At 48.0% G+C, this 18,125-nt stretch overlaps 1 protein-coding gene across 1 annotated transcript in view; it reads right to left on the bottom strand.

Moving 5' to 3' along the window:
• The window catches only part of xpo4 (exportin 4), a 30,908-nt gene that overhangs the window by 7,730 nt on the left and 5,053 nt on the right, over positions 1 to 18,125 (bottom strand). The window contains exons 7-13 of the mRNA XM_060040209.1: positions 12,518 to 12,631; positions 6,504 to 6,661; positions 3,382 to 3,556; positions 2,826 to 3,002; positions 2,389 to 2,531; positions 2,110 to 2,255; positions 1,659 to 1,836 (exon numbers count right to left, since the gene is read on the bottom strand). Of these exons, the coding sequence (XP_059896192.1) occupies positions 1,659 to 1,836; positions 2,110 to 2,255; positions 2,389 to 2,531; positions 2,826 to 3,002; positions 3,382 to 3,556; positions 6,504 to 6,661; positions 12,518 to 12,631 (1,091 nt within the window). The remainder of the gene's footprint in view (positions 1 to 1,658; positions 1,837 to 2,109; positions 2,256 to 2,388; positions 2,532 to 2,825; positions 3,003 to 3,381; positions 3,557 to 6,503; positions 6,662 to 12,517; positions 12,632 to 18,125) is intronic.

The following is an 18,125-nucleotide window of genomic DNA, read 5'->3' as shown; positions in this document are numbered from 1 at the left end:
TATCTTCAGGACATCAGATTGCTCCTAAACTTAGACCTTGTCATTGCGTTCTCCCAGAGAGACCCTGTTACCGTAAGACAATACATAATTAAAGCCCATCTCTGATAACGCCACACCAGCGGTAACTCCGCCATCTTTAGGGTCAGGGTGAATGCTAATTGGATCGGGGCCCGGTTACCTTCTGCTTAGTATGTGTGTGTGTGAGAGAGAGAGAGTTTGAGTGAGTGATCGTGTGTGTGATGCACAGGCGCACGCACAACAAGGAGACAACAATAGACAGGGCAGCATGTGTCGCTGGGTTTGTTTGTTTAAGGTCACAGTAGACCTTGCATTGTTGTAGAAGGTCCAGCACACTCTCTGCGTGTATCAGCAGGTGTGTGTGTGTGTGTGTGTGTGTGTGTGAGTGTGTGTCAGGTGGTCTGGCGGTGGGTGTGCAACCCATTCAGGGAAATGTCACCAAGCTTTTGTTGTTCCCAGAACAATGTGAAACCACGGGCAGTGCTGACGGTGTGTGTGTGTGTGTGTGTGTGTGTGTGTGTGTGTGAGTGTGAGTTTGCGTGTGCGTATGTGTGCATATGCATGTGCGTGTGTATGAGAATAGGACTGGTAAGGCCCCCTGCCTCCTCCTAGCCTAACACCATGAAGATGATCCGTGATGAAGATGACCATGATAGGGGATGAAGCGGACAAGGGTACACATCCGTTTCTTATTTGAAGAGCACTAGTCTCAAAGCTCTCTCAGACGTGGAGCGATCCTCCATTGCTACAGGCTTGCCTTTTACGTCAACAGCAGAAGGCTGCCACGAGATTTATGTGGGCTCGTTATCCAAAAAGATATTCATCCAAAAGGTGACCTCAGATGCTCCTAAAGTCCAATGATGTGCAGTGTCCAGTGATGATACGGTTCATAGCAACGTTCACTTGGAAAAGGTTGCGTGTATGTGTGCGGGCATGTTTGCTCGTGCGTGCGTGTAGTAAGCCATTGTCCTAGTTTGGAGTCTCCCCGACAGTGTGCACAAACAGACTATTTGGCTGAACATCCAGCCAGAGGGACCGCCACTGACACGCGCCACCCAGGGTTGAGACACTTTCTACCCCCACAAGGTCTGCTGGGATGTCACCCTGTTAGCACCAGGCCACGCCACTCAGAGAGGGAGAGTGAGGGGGTGAGAGAATGAGAGTGTGGAGCAGGTGTGTGACCCAGACGTTTATGAGGGTTTTGTAAGTATATTAGAGAGGGGAGGGGGCGCGTCCTATTCCTGGTCTCTCCCTCTGTGGGCTTTATGAGTGACAGATGCCAGAACCGCAGCAGAACTATGCCTAATGGCTCCCGCTGAGTGGGAACAAAGCGAGGGAATGTCTCCTTGACGACGGAAGTTTGACTGGCTGCCACGCCCTTGACTGCGGTGCCACCACCATACAGACAACTGCTGTCTACCAAACCAATGCTATGATGATACACCTCTACCATACTGCACCAGAAACTATATCATGCCTCACAACAACAACAACAACAACAACAACAAAACACAAAGATACTACAATACACAGGATCAAAACGACCCAACCCTAAAAAACAAGACTCCCCCCCCCCCCCCCCCCCCTCCCCCACCATCGGCCCAACCCCTGTCGGAGGGAGGTGCGTGGCGCCCACCTACCTGACCACGGTGTCGGTGCGGTCGAAGCCGGGTATGGAGGAGGCCTTCTCCCCCGGGGACCCCATGATCTGGAGGGTGGTGTTGATGTCCACCTCCGTGGAGTGGCTGATGGAGAAGTCCATCACCTCGGCCGGGATCAGAGGGGTCTCCCCCTGGGGGTCGTCGGCCAACAGGCACCCTGGGGAGAGGGAGAGGTAGAGGACCGTTAGACCGATTGTGGGGGGGATTGGCAGGATGTATAGACAGTTTATGCGTCTCTCAAACGGGGGCAGGGAGAGCTGGGACAGATTGATAAGTAAAGGTGGTGTATACACATGTAGGAAGGAGCAGGGAGGATTAGGACAGATCGATAAGTACAGGTAGTTTCGACACAGGTAGGGGGGAGCAGGGAGGGTGAGACACGCTGGCGGGACAGGTGCCTGTTCTAGTGCCCGGCCCCAAGGCTACTGACCGGAGACGAGCAGCAGCCAGTGGATGTCTTCGTAGAGGTCGTCCAGGACCTTGCGGTCCACGGTGGCGGGGTCGCTGGCGGCCATCAGGTGCTGCTGGGTCCTCTGGAGCTGGCCGTGGAGCCGCGTCACCCGGTCCTCCAGCAGGCTGCAGGGGTCAGAGGTCAGAGGTCGAGCCAAGGACACCGTGATGTCGTACGGACGGTGGAAAAGGCCGACGGCGGAATAGTGGTGCTGGGAGAGTGTGACGGCGGTCTTGGCTGAGGTTCCGGCGCGGGTACCTTGTGAGCAGGGGGATGCAGTGGTCGGCAGCGACCCGGCCCAGTGTACCGATGCTGGCCAGCTGGTCTGAGAACAGCTCCCTGTCGTCCTCTTGGATCTCATGGATCTCCTCGTCCTCGGTAGAGGTCACGCCGTTGCCCGACTGGAGGTGGTGGAGGACAGAAAAAAGAAAGAAAGGACAAAACTTGAATACCACCAACTAAACACGTGTTCAGTATGCCTAGCGTCATTTTAACATTCCTCATCGTCATTGATTGACATAAATCATGTGTAGAAAGGGTAAGTCATAGGAAAAATATTGAAATAAATATACTACAATTGTGGTGAGGGTTACCGTGTGTGTGTGTGTGTGTGTGTGTGTGTGTGTGTGTGTGTGTGTGTGTGTGTGTGTGTGTGTGTGTGTGTGTGTGTGTGTGTGTGTGTGTGTGTGACGAACCAGGTTGCGTGTGCCGTCGGGCGCGGCCAGGTGACACTGGATGTAGCCGTTGAACACCTGCACGGCCGACTGGACGAAGCAGCCTCGAGGGAAGTGCTCGTCATCCTGGACCAGAGTTAGCCACGCCTCCAACAGCCTGTCATAGGCCTCCATGTACACCATGTCATCCTTATCCAACTGAGGGGGCGGGAGAGAGAGCGAGAGTCAGAATAAGAGAGAGCAAAAACAATAAAGAGGGAAGGAGAGGAGAGGAAAGAGGGAAGAGAAGGGTGATGGGGAGGGAGAGGGAGAGAGGAGACCGGGTGAGAGTAGACGGAAAGAGGGGAAGAGTAGGATAAGGAGACAGGGTAAGAGTAAGAGAGTGAGAGTGAGAGTGAGAGAGAGTGAGAGTAAGAGAAGGAAGAGTAACGAGGGAGAGAGAAAATCTTTCGAAGGTACAGCCTCCTGGGCAATTCCACTAAACAAAAACTCATTACTGTTTGAGGGACACATAATAAACGAATGAATTGAATGTCAGTGTCAGTGTGAGCTGTGCGTTGCTGGGCGTAGAACCCACCACCTCCTCCAGGGCGGCGCTGCGTCCGAAGGAGCAGGTGAGCAGCGTGAGGCAGTTGATGAAGGAGGTGAAGAGGTCGCTAGGCAACGCCGTGAGCGCGCTCCGGGGGAACATGGAGATCATGTTGGAGATGATGTTGGAGATGCCCACAGCTTCAGAGTCCTCCATCTCAATCCTGCATTAAAGACACACGCATGGAGGACAAATACAACGTTTGGTTTACAATACTAGCCACTATCATTTAGCAGACACTCTGACACATTAAAGTGGTAACCGAGACGATCCACATTTTGTTTGCTTTGGCAAAAATAAGTAGTTCATACACAAACTTGATGAAGTGGGATTATGTTGCAGTAGACCCGCCATACCCTCTCTGGTGGAAAAACCACTGCTGGTGGATGGAAAACTTTGTTCTTTTGAATGTTTGGCGGGAATGTCGCCACCGACACCAAGTTTGTAACATTCTTAATACTGCAAATGCCAAACTAAGAATGGGCCAGAGGCTCAATCACCATTGTGTTACTTCATTCGGCAATAGATTAGTTACTTAACTGACATTTATGTAAATACAATCGTCATGATTGCCACTTTAAGGAGCGGGTAGAGGTTGGAAGATGTTAACTAAAGGCTGCCTACTACGATTAAGCTGCAGACATCTGCATCTATGTCTCAGCTGTACCACATGGCTGTGTTCAAAACGCTCTCCTGCCAATCCCAATCAGGTGGGGTTCAATTGACAGCCGAGATCCTCCTGCCCCCCACATGGTTTCCTGATGAGGCAACTGGAAACACACTCCAAATATAGCAGATGACATAGAGGTCCCTGCTCATGCTAGAAACACACATGCTGTCCACTGTGCGTGTGTGTATGTGTGTGTGTGTGTGTGACATAATTATTAACATAGTTGATCCCAGCCCCTTTCTTTTAGATCAGGTTCAATTCCACTCATTACACTTCCACTGTGTGCATGCACGCACCCCCACACACACACACACACACACACACACACACAGACGCACGCACACGCACACACACACACACACACACACAAAACTGGAAACTGGCGGCTTCCCTGTGCACACAAATAACAGACAGCTGTGCGCTCCATAGCGATGGCGTTACGTGGCGATGGAAACGAACTCCAGGAACCTCTCAGACGCCCCCCCAGACCCCAGGCAGACGCAGAGAGAACCGTCCCCTGCTCTTTACCGCTGGAGGTCTGGACCCCCTAAGACCCTTACGGCTGGTTTAAGAGTTCTGCTGATGGCAACTCCAAAAAAACCAAGCTGTGGGATGGAGGTTAGGGAGAGGTCTGAGGGGATTTCGACTTCACCTCATCACCGGGGCATGCCTCCTGCCAACACACATTAGAATGCGGTGACCGGCGTGCAACGTTTCTTTTTCTAGACCGACGTTGCCGGAACCATTTTCGCAGATGCGTATTAGTCTGGAACCGCTGGGTTCACCGTAGATATCGAACAGGCTCGAGCTATCATGCTGTAACCCGCAGGGACAGTTGGTCATTTTGAACTTTGACCAACGTTCTTTGGGGGGGAAAATATAAACGTCCAGTTTGTCTAATACTGTCCCGATAGCGGATTCAACAGACCATTTCACATCAGCCGCAGCCATCTTGGTCGTTTATTTCATGACAGTCATGGTATCATACCCGACCCATATAAGATAAACGGGTGTGATTAGCTCTACCAGGGCCAGGTAGGCTGGAGATCTGATGAACAGGACAGGGGAAGCATCTGCCGGAGCAATTAAACATGAGCTCAGCGCGCAGATTCTTCACACTTGAATTGACCCCTCACAGGATTAATTTAGTGTCATCCTAGCTTATCTTCAGTCTTCATCTTTAGAAACAGCTCTTAAGAAAGCTCTGTAACAGGGTTCAGAGACCTGCTGTCAGGTGTTAGTTTCAGCCTTGCACTGATTTCATGTCTGCTTTGTTACTTAAGACTTTCAGCCAGAAGCTTTGAGCCAAAGGCATCCCAGGGCCCTAACTCTTACTGGATGACATGAAGCTGAATCCACTGTAGGTTACTTTGGATAGAAGTGTCTTCCAAACGACAAAACATTAAATACATCTGCAGATGATTGACTCCTATAGCATTGGCTTCATTGTTCATAAAGTGAGGCCAAAGATATACAAGGAGGCAGTGTTGAGTGTCTGTGGCTCAGCCTGACAGAGAAACCGAGTGTCTTACAAGCTGTCAATATGTTTTAGCGGCTTCTTGAAATACAGTTCAGCACTTCAGTTTAGCTTTCTCCTAATACCTTAATGCATTTGTTTAATTTTACCTCTCAAATGTTTCCATGTGATTCTTGTTCTTCCCGTCTCATTACCCTCTATGAAGCACTTTGTGTTGCCACTTTGCACGAAAAGCGCTCTATAAATAAAGCTAGATTTTTTTACTGTATATATATACACCGGGCAGACCTTCTACTATCTGAACCAGGAAGTTCTGGTTCAGTTGCTGGTTAGAGCGCCGTCTTGACATTAAGTGGCATATAGAGTTTCCCCTCGCTGTGAAATCTAAATATTTATTCACACCATCACAGGGACTCTGGTATCATGGTGTCGCTGGCATTACAATGACGCAGGGATGAGTACTGCGTAGACTCAACAAGCAATTACCCCCTGTAAATAACACAGAAGAGCCCCTCCCCCCCCCCCCCCCCATGTTCTCTCTGTTTCCCAGACATCCTTGAAGAGCGTAAACATCTCCTGAAGGATGGCCGTGCTGTTAGCCCATGTTGCCTTTACCAGCTCTGCCATCTCAGTTATAAACGCTACTTACACACTACTCACCGTTGCTTTTATACAACGTTCTGGAAGAAAGCCTCTCTTCTCCCCACCCACAAACCCCACATTTGGGTTTAGTGGACACAGTACTTGTGCACAATGAGTAACAGTGACAAAAATAAGACTTATTATCAACGCGCAAAAATAGCATTGAAGTACAAATAGCAATAAAAAACTATCCAGATTTGGCGTTGGCGTTGGTCTCGAGCTCATTTCAGAGTCATCATTTAGGCTGTACTTTCGCTCCCAGCTAGTATATTGAGCGACGTAGATGTGCCATTCCAGACTGCTTCCAGCTGCTGTACCAACCCGTTGATCATGCTGAGCAGCCCCTCCACCAGGTGGGCCAGGTAGGACACCTGGGCGCTCTCGTCGGGGAAGACGGGCCCGTGCATGGAGGCCAGCTGGGCCAGGCACTGCAGCGAGTCCTGGGCCATGTCCGAGTCCTCCCGGATCTTCCTGTGCACCTGGAGGGACCAGAGAGACACATTGTAGTGGGTTAGGGGGGAGGGGGGGTGGGATGAAAGGGTCTGGGTTTGATCCCGCAAGCAACGATCTGTCCATCGCCAGGCAACCTCAAGCCAAGTTGCCCTAATCTCTCCATGCCCTTTTAAGGCTTGTGTCTGAATGCAGTTTCACCTCAAGTCATTTTATGTAAAAGTGTCTGCTAAAAGGACTGAACCTAAATAGTAAAGGGAACAGGAGGTTTGCAACAGGTGCGCAGTAGGAAACCAGTGTGTCGGCAAGGAAAAGTAAGTGTCGTTTTCAGAAAAAAAGTTGACTCAACTTACACACACACACAAGACCAGACTTTTAAATCAACAATTTGAAACACCTTTTTAATACTACTTGGAACACAATTGTATATTTTAATAATATTGCACAACCCAGCATCTTATAGATAAGTGACAAAAAATATGGAAATAAATTAATACAGGTATACACGTGTATTTGTATTGTTATTTGTTCTAAGTCAGTCCGTTTATCTCTGCTTGATGACAACAGAAGTTCCCTCATGCGCATGAAGTTATTGCGCCCGAGCAGTAGTCAACACAGCTTGTGGCCAATATATATATACATAAGTGTTTGACATGAATTTGTTAAATAATAAACATTTATCATTTATAGTTTATACTGATGGTAGCCAAAAGAGCAGGTTTGTCTAGTTGTCGGGTCGTTTTAGCCAAAAGTCTGAGAAATGCTTTGACAAAAGTTCAGAGAAATGTCTGAGTAGTCAAATAGAAAGACAGACAAACATGAACACAAAGCCATTCAAGAACAAAGCCAGAATGTAGTAGCAATACTAACTTCTTACTGAACATTCACACGTGGAAGTTTACACTCACCAGTGTATGGACTCTTAACACATTGAGGGTCAAACAACCGCAGCGGTTATCCTGATCCACAGTTCTTCTCAATCAAACCCAGAGCCATCGAGAGAAAAAACAATAATTTCTGGCATCGAGTCGATAGTGCTCAGAGGTCACGCCAGCAATGGAGGAACCATCATCAAAGATAAGGGACCACCGGCAAACACATACACCAACTCACAAACAACCACGGACACATTAGCCCAACCCTTTCAATCAGGCCATCATAACACGTGCAAGATGGAGGGGGGAGGAGGGAGAGAGAGAAGGTAGAGAGTAATAGAGCGGACAGAAGGGTAGATGGTGATAGAGAGATGGTAAGAGAGAGACTGAGAGATAGAGCTTCGGAAGTCAGCTGACAACCACGCTTGCTATGTCCCTCGCCCGAAGAGAGAAAGACATGCAGGAGTGTGTGTTTTATTGTTATAAAGGGCTACTTGAATCAAAACAAGGCCCGACAAAGCTCTGCCAGAGAGAGAGCGAGAGAGAGACCCGTCACCCATGTGTAGTAGAGGCTTGTAAAAATCCTATGTGTTTAGTATTTTACCGAACAATACATAAGTGAGCTCAAACTATCACATATAAAAGGAATTGCTGCTATAAACAAGAACATACACATACATACACGTGTGCTAAACACTACTGGACAGGATATAAAGCCATGGAGTGATTGAGAAAGGGTTAAAGACTGATAGAGCAGGTGAGGCCGATGGAGTGATAAATGGAGAGTGGTAGAGTGAGAGAGAGAGAGATAGTGATAGAGAAGGAGAGACAATAACAGTGTATTTATAGAAGTCTATAACAATGCCTGGTGTCCTATTCCACAGAGACTCATCAGCATCATGCCTCAACTTATTGTTCCTCTCTATCTCTCCCTGTAAATTGCATACCACTCTCGCCCTCTTTCACCCAGTGTATCACAAACCCATCTCTCTCACTATTTAGATACCTCTCTCCTTCACTATATATTACATACATCTCTCTCCTCCGAACTCTCGCTCATTATATATTACATACCTCTCTCCCCCGTACTCTCTCTCAATATATATTACATCCATCCCTCTTCCCCAATCTCTCGCTCACTATATATGAAACACTTGTCTCTCCCTGTATATTACATACCTCTCGACTCCCCCCCACCCTTCTCTCTCTCTGTATTACACAGCTCTCTCGCCCCATCTCTCTCCCTGTATATCACATAACTCACTCCCTCCCTCCCACCCTCTTTACGTTGCATACCTCTCTGTCTCCGCCACGTGTGCTTAGTTCTTTGTTTTTGTGGTAGCACAATGACAGTTATAAGATCAACCAAAGAACAGTCCAGTGTGAGTGTGTGTAATTAGAGGGTGATTGGGATCAACAGAGCGAGAGAAAGGCTAACAAACAAAGTGTTTGGTGTCCAGATGACAGACCTATGGTTCTGGAAGAACCACACATCATCTGGTCGAGAACAGAAAACCATTAAGTACAGAGTTCTCTAGGCTAGAACCAGCGAAGAACCATCTAGATCTGTACCAGCCACTACAGAATCATCAGAACCAGGGCTGGTGGGTGATAAACACAGAAGACCAGTACATAATGTACAACTCTAAATGTATAGTATCAACTTGACCGTCGCCCTCATGGCCTCTTTCTCTTTCTCGCTCTACCTCACTCCCTCCGTGTCCCTTTCTCCCTCTGTCCATGTCTCTCCATCATCTTCATCACTCTCTTTCTCTTTTCCTTTCTGTCATCTACAATAAAACGTAATTGTTTCCAAAGCACTTTACAATGCGATGTTATGCGATGCAGTCATTTAATAAAACCAAATCCTGTGTGCGTGCGTGTGTGTGTTTCAGTGCTGTTAACTAGGGTCAATATTCAGGTTCAGGTTCTAATCCGGCAACGGGTCTACCGTAAACACACACACACACACAAAACATACACACACACACACACACACACACACACACACACACACACAGACACACACAGGCAGGCAGACTAATCGCACCCACACACACACAGCTGAAGGGCTAGAGAGACAACAGCTGAGACACCAGAGCAACCCTCAAAATAGAGCACAAACACACGCACATTCTCACATACGCACACATTTACACAAACACACACAAACGCCAAAAAACGTTCACATAATACCGCCCGCCCGTGTGTGTGTCTGTGTGCGCGCACACAGACACACACACATAAGAACAGCTGAGTCGATTGCAGGGTCAGAGGCTAACAGGCCAGCGAGGATGAATGGTGAGGACGACAAGGAGACAAAACACACACACACACACACACACACACACACACACACACACACACACACACACACACACACACACACACACACACACACACACACACACACACACACACACACACACACACACACACACTTCTCTGGATAAGTTCTGAGAGCAGCCAGCTGCCAACACAGTGACAGGACAGACTTCGATACTAACACATACACAACATACTCCCTCCATACTCCATTCATACTCTAAATCTTCCTCTATACTACAAACATACTCACAGTCCCTCATACCCAAACTAATGAAGTAGGAAGGCTAGACATTGCTCCGTTAGTTTATACTCCAAAAGTCTGTATTACTGACAGTTATACCATCATTAAACATACTAAGGCAAGGCAAGTTTACGCTCTTCCCAAACTACTCTATTTATACCCTAACCTACTGGTGTATAACATACGATTTCAGTCCTCCTAAATACTCTCTTAAACTTGCTGAAGTATTTATATCCAGATTTATACTACCTCAATCTACTGAGCCATAAAGTAACTAGGTGTTACCAGGATAACTAATACTAACCACTAGTTATAGCCAAGGAACCAGGATAACTACCCACCTTATCCATACACACAAACACACCATACAATAACACCTCAGTATAAAAACCACGCAACATACACACTTGTATGACTCAAACTCAATCATACTCAAAGACATAAAGCACAAGTGTGTGACTTTTCAGCAGTAAATGCCATGATATCACTCCAAACTATAAACAGTGCAAAACAGTTAACAGAGATTTAATCAGAACGTTAAACTGAGTATCTTAGCAACAGCTGCATCAAGCATGTGTTGCGCAGTTCAAGCCAACCACTGAAGTAACCACTACTATCAGTGCTCAGACACCCTCATCACCATTTATACACTAGTATATAACTATACATCTTGCATAAAATATATATTGCAAAGGTCTGAAGTCATGTTTAAATAACGTCATTCTAGATCAGCCATATTCCTCTTTTGTCTTCTGTACCCCCAAAAGCCCCATCAGTATAGGTTGATGACCCTATCAGCCACGCCAACCAAAAAATTGCCAACCAATTTTTTAGCAATATGATTAATTCAGTGGCCGAGGCTTTTAAAAATGGGGGAAGCTCAGACAAAACCCTAAAAGGTAGTGCACGCCGCCTACCCCTATCTTGGTATCTTACACAACTGCATTAGACAACCTCAAGACCTCCAGTCAGAGACAGGTCATCCTACACTATGTACACTACAGAAGTCATCCTACACCCGTTCAGCACTCATAAAACCAGGCCAACCATTGCAGTGGATGGCTTGGCGTCAGGCTACACTATGACGTCTAATAAAACACAAATAAAAAGCACAAATAAAAACACTCATAAAAGACCATTAACAAACACACAGACGGCTGCTGGCGGTACAAAATCTATCAAGCAAAACACATTACAGCCCCTGAGCCACAAAGCCAGACACATGATGATAAAGTTCAGATCAATAGTGCAGCGTTTGGCATTTGGAAGTGAGGTCAGTGGACCCCTATTTGGCAGCAAGAAGGATGGAGGCCAGATCTTTGGAGTACTATTTGGCAGGGATAGATGTTGATGTGAGGAGAAGTGACCGGTTTGTTCCAACCTTCTCATCCTCCCTGCCGGCCAAGCCGCCTGCGTTTCCTCTTAAAATACACAACGGCGTGTAAAAATACACAATAAGCAGTATAAATATACACCAACGCCAGTATGAAAACAGTCACTTTTACGAGCTGCAAGGGAAGAAAACAAAAGCAGCCTGCTATAAAAAAATATATAACTTCACTTAATGGCTGCATGGTGAGAACGCCAAATTAAAATCCCTCAAGACCTTAATAAGACTAGAAAGTGAGTCATTAAAAAGTCGTATCATCTGGTTCAATCATCCAGTTAATTTTTTTGTCTGTGTGTTTTGCATAGATCACACTATCACTCTCACACTATGGATACAAACTTTTGAAATACATTAGACCGAAACCAGTGATGGAAAATTCCCACTGCAGGTTGGAAATAATATCTTTTCTTAATGACTGGTCATGGATAATACACACAAAAGAAGGCTGGATAAAAAACATTTAGGATAGCTGCATAGATAAATGTATAGATGCATGGTGGACAGAGTCATGGAGTGATAGACAGACACTGGAAAAAGAACATAGGCGCACATCTGTTAAGAACCTGTGGATGCTGCCCACAATAGACCGACATGTATACAGACAGACTGGTAGAAGGTGAGACAGACCGACAAGTAGGTATGCAGACAGGTATTAATAACTACAGTTAGGTACAGAAAAAAAAAGATAAACAGACAAACGTGTGAGTAGGTAGGAACACAGACACACTGGTGGGAAGTAGGTACAGACAGAAGGGCAGGTAGGTAGGAACACAGAGAGATTGGTAGGAACACAGAGAGATTGGTAGGAACACAGAGAGATTGGTAGGAACACAGAGAGATTGGTAGGCAGTTAGGTACACAGACTGATGGGTATGCATGCAGGTAAGAACACAGAGATTGGTAGGTAGGTAGGTAGGTAGGTAGGTAGGTAGGTAGGTAGGTAGGTAGGTAGGTAGGTAAACAGACAGCTGGGCAGGTAGGTAGGTATATAGGGAGATGTGTAGGTTGGTAGGTCCACTGACAGATATGCAAGTAGGTAGGTAGGTCTTACTGTGAAGAAGAGGTCCATGACCCGGGTGTCCAGAAGGGCTTCCCTCCACGACTCGGTCGGCTTCAGGGTGACGTTCTGCGTGGACTCCAGCATGGCCATGTAGTGTCTGCCTAGTGCACCACGCAGCATGGAGTTAAAGGCTACTGGGAGGAGGTGGAGACACGCTGAGACACGCCAACACTCACACACACCGCAGGGTTAAAGGCTACAGGAGGAGGTGGAGACACTAGAGACCCGCTAAACCACACACACACACACACGCACGCACGCACACACACACACACCACAGGGTTAAAGGCTAAAGGAGGAGACACGCTAAACCACACACACACACACACACGCACGCACGCACGCACGCACGCATGCCACCAGTAGGTAGAGGAGGAGACCTAGCCCATACACATGCCTCAAACACACACCACTAGTACACACGTCGCACAGACACACCCCTAACACTTACATAGACATACACATAGACACACACGCCTAGCACACGCCTAGCACACATTTCTCCCACACAACCATGCAAAAGACACAGAAAGCTGTCACAAACCACTTACTCTCTTCCTCTCAGTGTGACTCGTTCTCTCTCTCTTCTTATGCTCCGATGTGGCTGCCGCTTCTGTCACTACTCTGAAACCTCCATCTCTTGCGCCCTCTTTTTTTCTCCTCCCCCCCCCCCCTCCCCCTCCTTCCTCTGCCTCCCTCCAGGTTCGTCACTATACAACACAGAACATTTATATCCTCTGTCTTCCACCCTCTCTCTCTCTCTCTCTCTCTCTCTCTCTCGCTCTCTCTCTCTCGTCTCCTGCACTGTAAGGACTAGAGGTCTCTCTCTCTTCCCCTTCTCTTTGTTTTCCACACCAGAAAGACTGTGGTCTCTAGTGTCTGCCTTCCAACTTACTTGACACACACACACACACATACACACAAACACACACTCTCTCTCTTTCTCTGCCTGCCTGTCTGTCTGACTGGTTCCCCCCCACTCTCTACCTCTCTTTCCTTGTCCTCTTGTTCACCCCTCTTGCTCCCACTGCATATATTCTCTGTATTCCTCTCATTCAGTCTCCCTCCATCCCTCTCCCCATTGTGAGGAAATGTCTCTCAATGTTTGGTAAATTCACACACTGTTTAAATCCCTTTTTTTTTTTTAAGCTCAGCTCTTAAAATTGCCTTGCCCACTCTCGATCTCCCTTTCTCTATCCACACACTCTTCACTACACCCTACTCTCACTCAGACTTCAAGACTCCTTCCAGACCCACAGCCCTCCCTCTAGCCCTCTTAGCCAATCACATCTGTCCTGCTTTCGCCTTGACCACTCAAGGGAGAGTGAGAGCGAGAGACAGACAGACCAAGCGAGAGAGACAAGACACACGCAATAACACAAAACTGCCTCCACACATGCAGACAATCACTGCAGCTTATTCTAACACACACATTCAGGAATGTGTATCAAAGTCTTCGTCTGAAAGACATGCAGAGGCCAATCATTCCACTGACCAGGGAAGGCAAACACATGTGCACGCACACACACACACCCCCCCCTTTGCCACACTAAAGTCATCACTTGAACTGCTCTCTGTCACGGTGTGTGTGTTTTAAATGGTCCAACTGAATGAAGGACTATGTGTGGACTAAGTGTGTGCGTAAGAATTTGTTCAAAGGATTTAAATTTCATAAACGTTTGAAGTTCTTTGAAACAACCCAGGGATGAGGACGACATATTGAGAGAAAGAAAGAAGATATTTAAAACACGCACAGTGGAAATAAGTGAATGAAAGACAGAAGTTGGGCACACACGCACACACACACACACACACACACACACACACACACACACACACACAGCTTCCTTTGAACATGTGCCAGCTTTATGTGCAAGAAATTGTGCCTGTTTCACGTCTGTCTTTCATTCACGCACAAACCTTTCTGAATTGTTAGATTGTGTCTGTGTGTTACAGTTTCACATTTCCCTGGACAGTTTCTGAATAATTACACTCTGTAAACTAGAACCGTGCTAATTTCTGAATCTGAAGAACCACATTCATCCTGGCCAGGATGATCATCAGCTTCCCTGACAGAGCAGCACTCCAGACCCCGGATTTAACAGAGGATATTTCCATTGGCTACTTTACACTAACCTTTATTATAACTACATCATATTGTGTTCCCGATTCTCTCATGAATAGAGATATTCCTTGGAATTGCTTCAACATCTGTAAGTCCCAGGAATTCTCTAATGAACAGAGATATTCCTTGGACTTGCCTCAACATCTGTAATCAACATATAGAAGGACCTTCTGATTGTCATTCTAACCTCACAGAGCTGTACACATGCTGCGCATGCTCACTGACCCAGAGACGGAGACACTTCTAAATACAATCAAACAGTCGGGAATTAAGCGTTTTATCTCAAGTCAGAAGTGAATGCTGAGGCTGTATTCCAATCCAGTTAAAATACTCCCTCCTACACTTACCCTTGCAACTTCAAAATCAAAATGATCAAACTGCCAATAACAAAGCTACAATCTGCACCCAGAATTCAAACGCAGCGCATCTCAGTCGAAATCATTGAGCATGCGCCGTGGCGTTATACACAGGATCTCAACTTGTGGATCAGTTTTGTTTGTGGGCACTGTTTGGGAGACCTACATAGCCAGGACAGATCATAGGAGCTTACTTGTGTTGGACAAAACAAAGATAGAGCTTTGGGAGCTGCTAAACACCAATTTGGAATAGAATGGAAGACAATGGCTCTCGCTGACAACTCCAGCATTCGCATACACCGCGAGAGGTGTTCAAATCATGGCTGGTTTATTTCTTGACATAGACAATGTCAACAATTTAACTGGGGTCCTAGTTAACCAGCCAAAAACCTTTACATTAAATGAATGAAGCACCTACTAACGTTTGGCGAAGTCAAACTATTGAGGATTTGTGTTACCCACTAATCACCCTCTGTGTGAGTGTGTATACTCTTAGTCGGTGTGTGCACACGTGTGTATGTGTGCATGCCAGCAGGATGAGTAATAGATGTGAGTGATTAAAACATGTGTGTGTGGTCTCCATTTGAAAGCCTTCACCTGCTGCCATCCCAACACACACACACACACACACATACACTTTTTCCACTGGAACCACAAACCACGCAAACAGAAACGCTTGGTGAGGTTCCCTTGCTCCGAGAAATGGGAGCAAGCTTTCCCGTTTGCAATTGTGTTTCTTCTAAACACCAACATATCTTTCATTACATTCCGACCGCCCGACAGATACAGGAGGGTTAGCAATTGAACACACACACACACACACACACACCTTTGACTCGTCTCATCTTAATATACAACTTGTCTCACAGACGCACACGTCTTAGTTTAAAAAAGCTCTGTTGGGCTTGTTAATCCAGCACCTCGTCTGCAGAAGCAGGACCAGCCGAAATGTCTCCCTCACCCCTCCCCCCCCCCCCCCACCCCCCCCCCCCCCACCCCTCCCTCATCCGAACGGCGTCGCCGCGGAGACCGTCGCCATTCAGAGGAGCGTGGAGAGGTTTAAACCAGATATCCTGACTTAAGTCCCGCCAGCAGCATGGCCATGTGGAAAAACAACCCAGGAATGCGCGGGTGCGGGTGCGCGCACACACACACACACACACACACACACACACACACACACACACACACACACACACACACACACACACACCCGCACACAGACAGACACACACACCCGCACACTGTCCTACTGTTCATATTCTATTTGTGTGTATGCAGCAATTGCCACCGGTGAGCGGCCCTCTGAATGAATTACCGCCAGGCCACAGTCACTATGCCGGGTCGCGCTCCCTTTAAGCAAACTGCCAAAGCCCGCCTGACAGCGGCCGGCCTCAACAACAAGCCCCCGTCTGGAGAGCCGTCGCTATCTGGGCACGGTGGCGCTAAAGCCCTCTTCTATATCGATGGGCTTCAGTTTAGGGTCACTGGTGGGCAAGGCATCTCGACCACCAGCGTGTTTCACATGCCATCTTGTCAGTTTCTTTTTAATCCATATGCCGTGACAACATTGTATTTCTGATTGCTATAGTTACCCTGCACTCTTCCCAGATGTTGTTTTTGCAACTAGGTTATGCAGCAGTGTAACCTTTCATTTGAGCTACTCCGACTTTGATTGCATGCTCTAGAGATGAGAGTGTCCGTCCAAAAAGGACTAAATGTGAATGAGGAATCTTCGACCTTGTCCCTCTACTGGGACTCCACGGTGAGGGACCACGGTGCTCACATCAAGAGTTGGACCAGAGCATTCCCCCGGCCACAGAGACCACCACCCGTCCTCCGCCGCCAAAACCCCCCCTCGCTCCACCACCACCTGCACTCTGGGGATAGAAATACCCCGATGTCATCCAAATCTTTAACTATCTCTGCTTTCCCTCAGCTCTAAAAATAAAAGCCTTTTCAAACAAAGCAGTGTCTGCCTCGGACTAAACAACCCCGAGGAGATGAGGTGACAATTGGACCAAGTTATGCCAGAAGGGGCCTCTCTTGGGATAGCTTGGGTGTCTGCCAACTTGTATCAGAAGTGGTGAACCCAGTCACTCATTTCAAAAAAAGGTTTATTGGAAGGGATGGGGGGGGTCCAGAGTAACCATGACAACACAGAATTACATACACCCGCGCTGAGCAGGTGCCGAGGCTCCTACTGGTCCCTGCCCCCCCCAACTCTCTCTGGCCTTCAGACCACCTGACACTCGCGGACCCCGCCATGACCTCCGCACCCCACACACCGCCTGTCGCCCCTTCTTGACCCCTAGATTAAGAACCGGAGTGCGACCCCCGCCCCCACTGACCCCAGAACTTGACCCCTTGCGCCCCACTTTGACCGCCACCCATACTGCCCGGCCTGACTCTCGCGCCATCCCCCCGTTCAGCCCCTAGATCCTCCCCCACCTACCCCTCTACAGCCTGGCCCCCAGCTCAAGCCGGCTGCGGGGGGGGGAAACACCGCCGGACAAACGCTCGGGGATCAGGGAGCGTGCCTGGTGGGGGGGGGGGGGGGGGGGGGAGATGCCCGCATGCCTGGGGGCTGATGGGGTTAAAAGGACTATGAAGAGGCCGCGGAGTGAGAGAATGAGAGTGTGTGCGTGTCTGGCACACGCTGGCATGTCTTCACTTCACACACACACGCGGGCATGCTGGGACAGCAGCAGTCCTCCCTGAGGTCCTCATCAATCTGTCCCCCTTTCAGCGACCACCAAGCGCACACTAGACACGCCATTATATACATACACAATCATTATAGCCACGGCATCTGTGTATTCACGCATAATGGAGCAACACACACACACACACACACACACACACACACACACACACACACACACACACACACACACACACACACACACACACACACACACACACACACACACACACACACACACACACACACACACACATTAAGGTGCGGATGCGGGGTGCGGGTGTAGGAATGATATCGGAATGGACACGGAGACACCTCTTTGAAAATGATCCATGACCTGTCAAGACACACGCCCTGGACATGCCAAGACACATAGTGTAGCTCACGGCACGCACACAAAGACAGACACAGACA

This window comes from Gadus macrocephalus, chromosome 20 (assembly GCF_031168955.1).
Source record: "Gadus macrocephalus chromosome 20, ASM3116895v1".
NCBI lineage: Eukaryota > Metazoa > Chordata > Actinopteri > Gadiformes > Gadidae > Gadus > Gadus macrocephalus.
The sequence above is the reverse complement of the archived record's forward strand: the minus strand, read 5'-3'. Positions and strand labels throughout refer to the sequence as shown.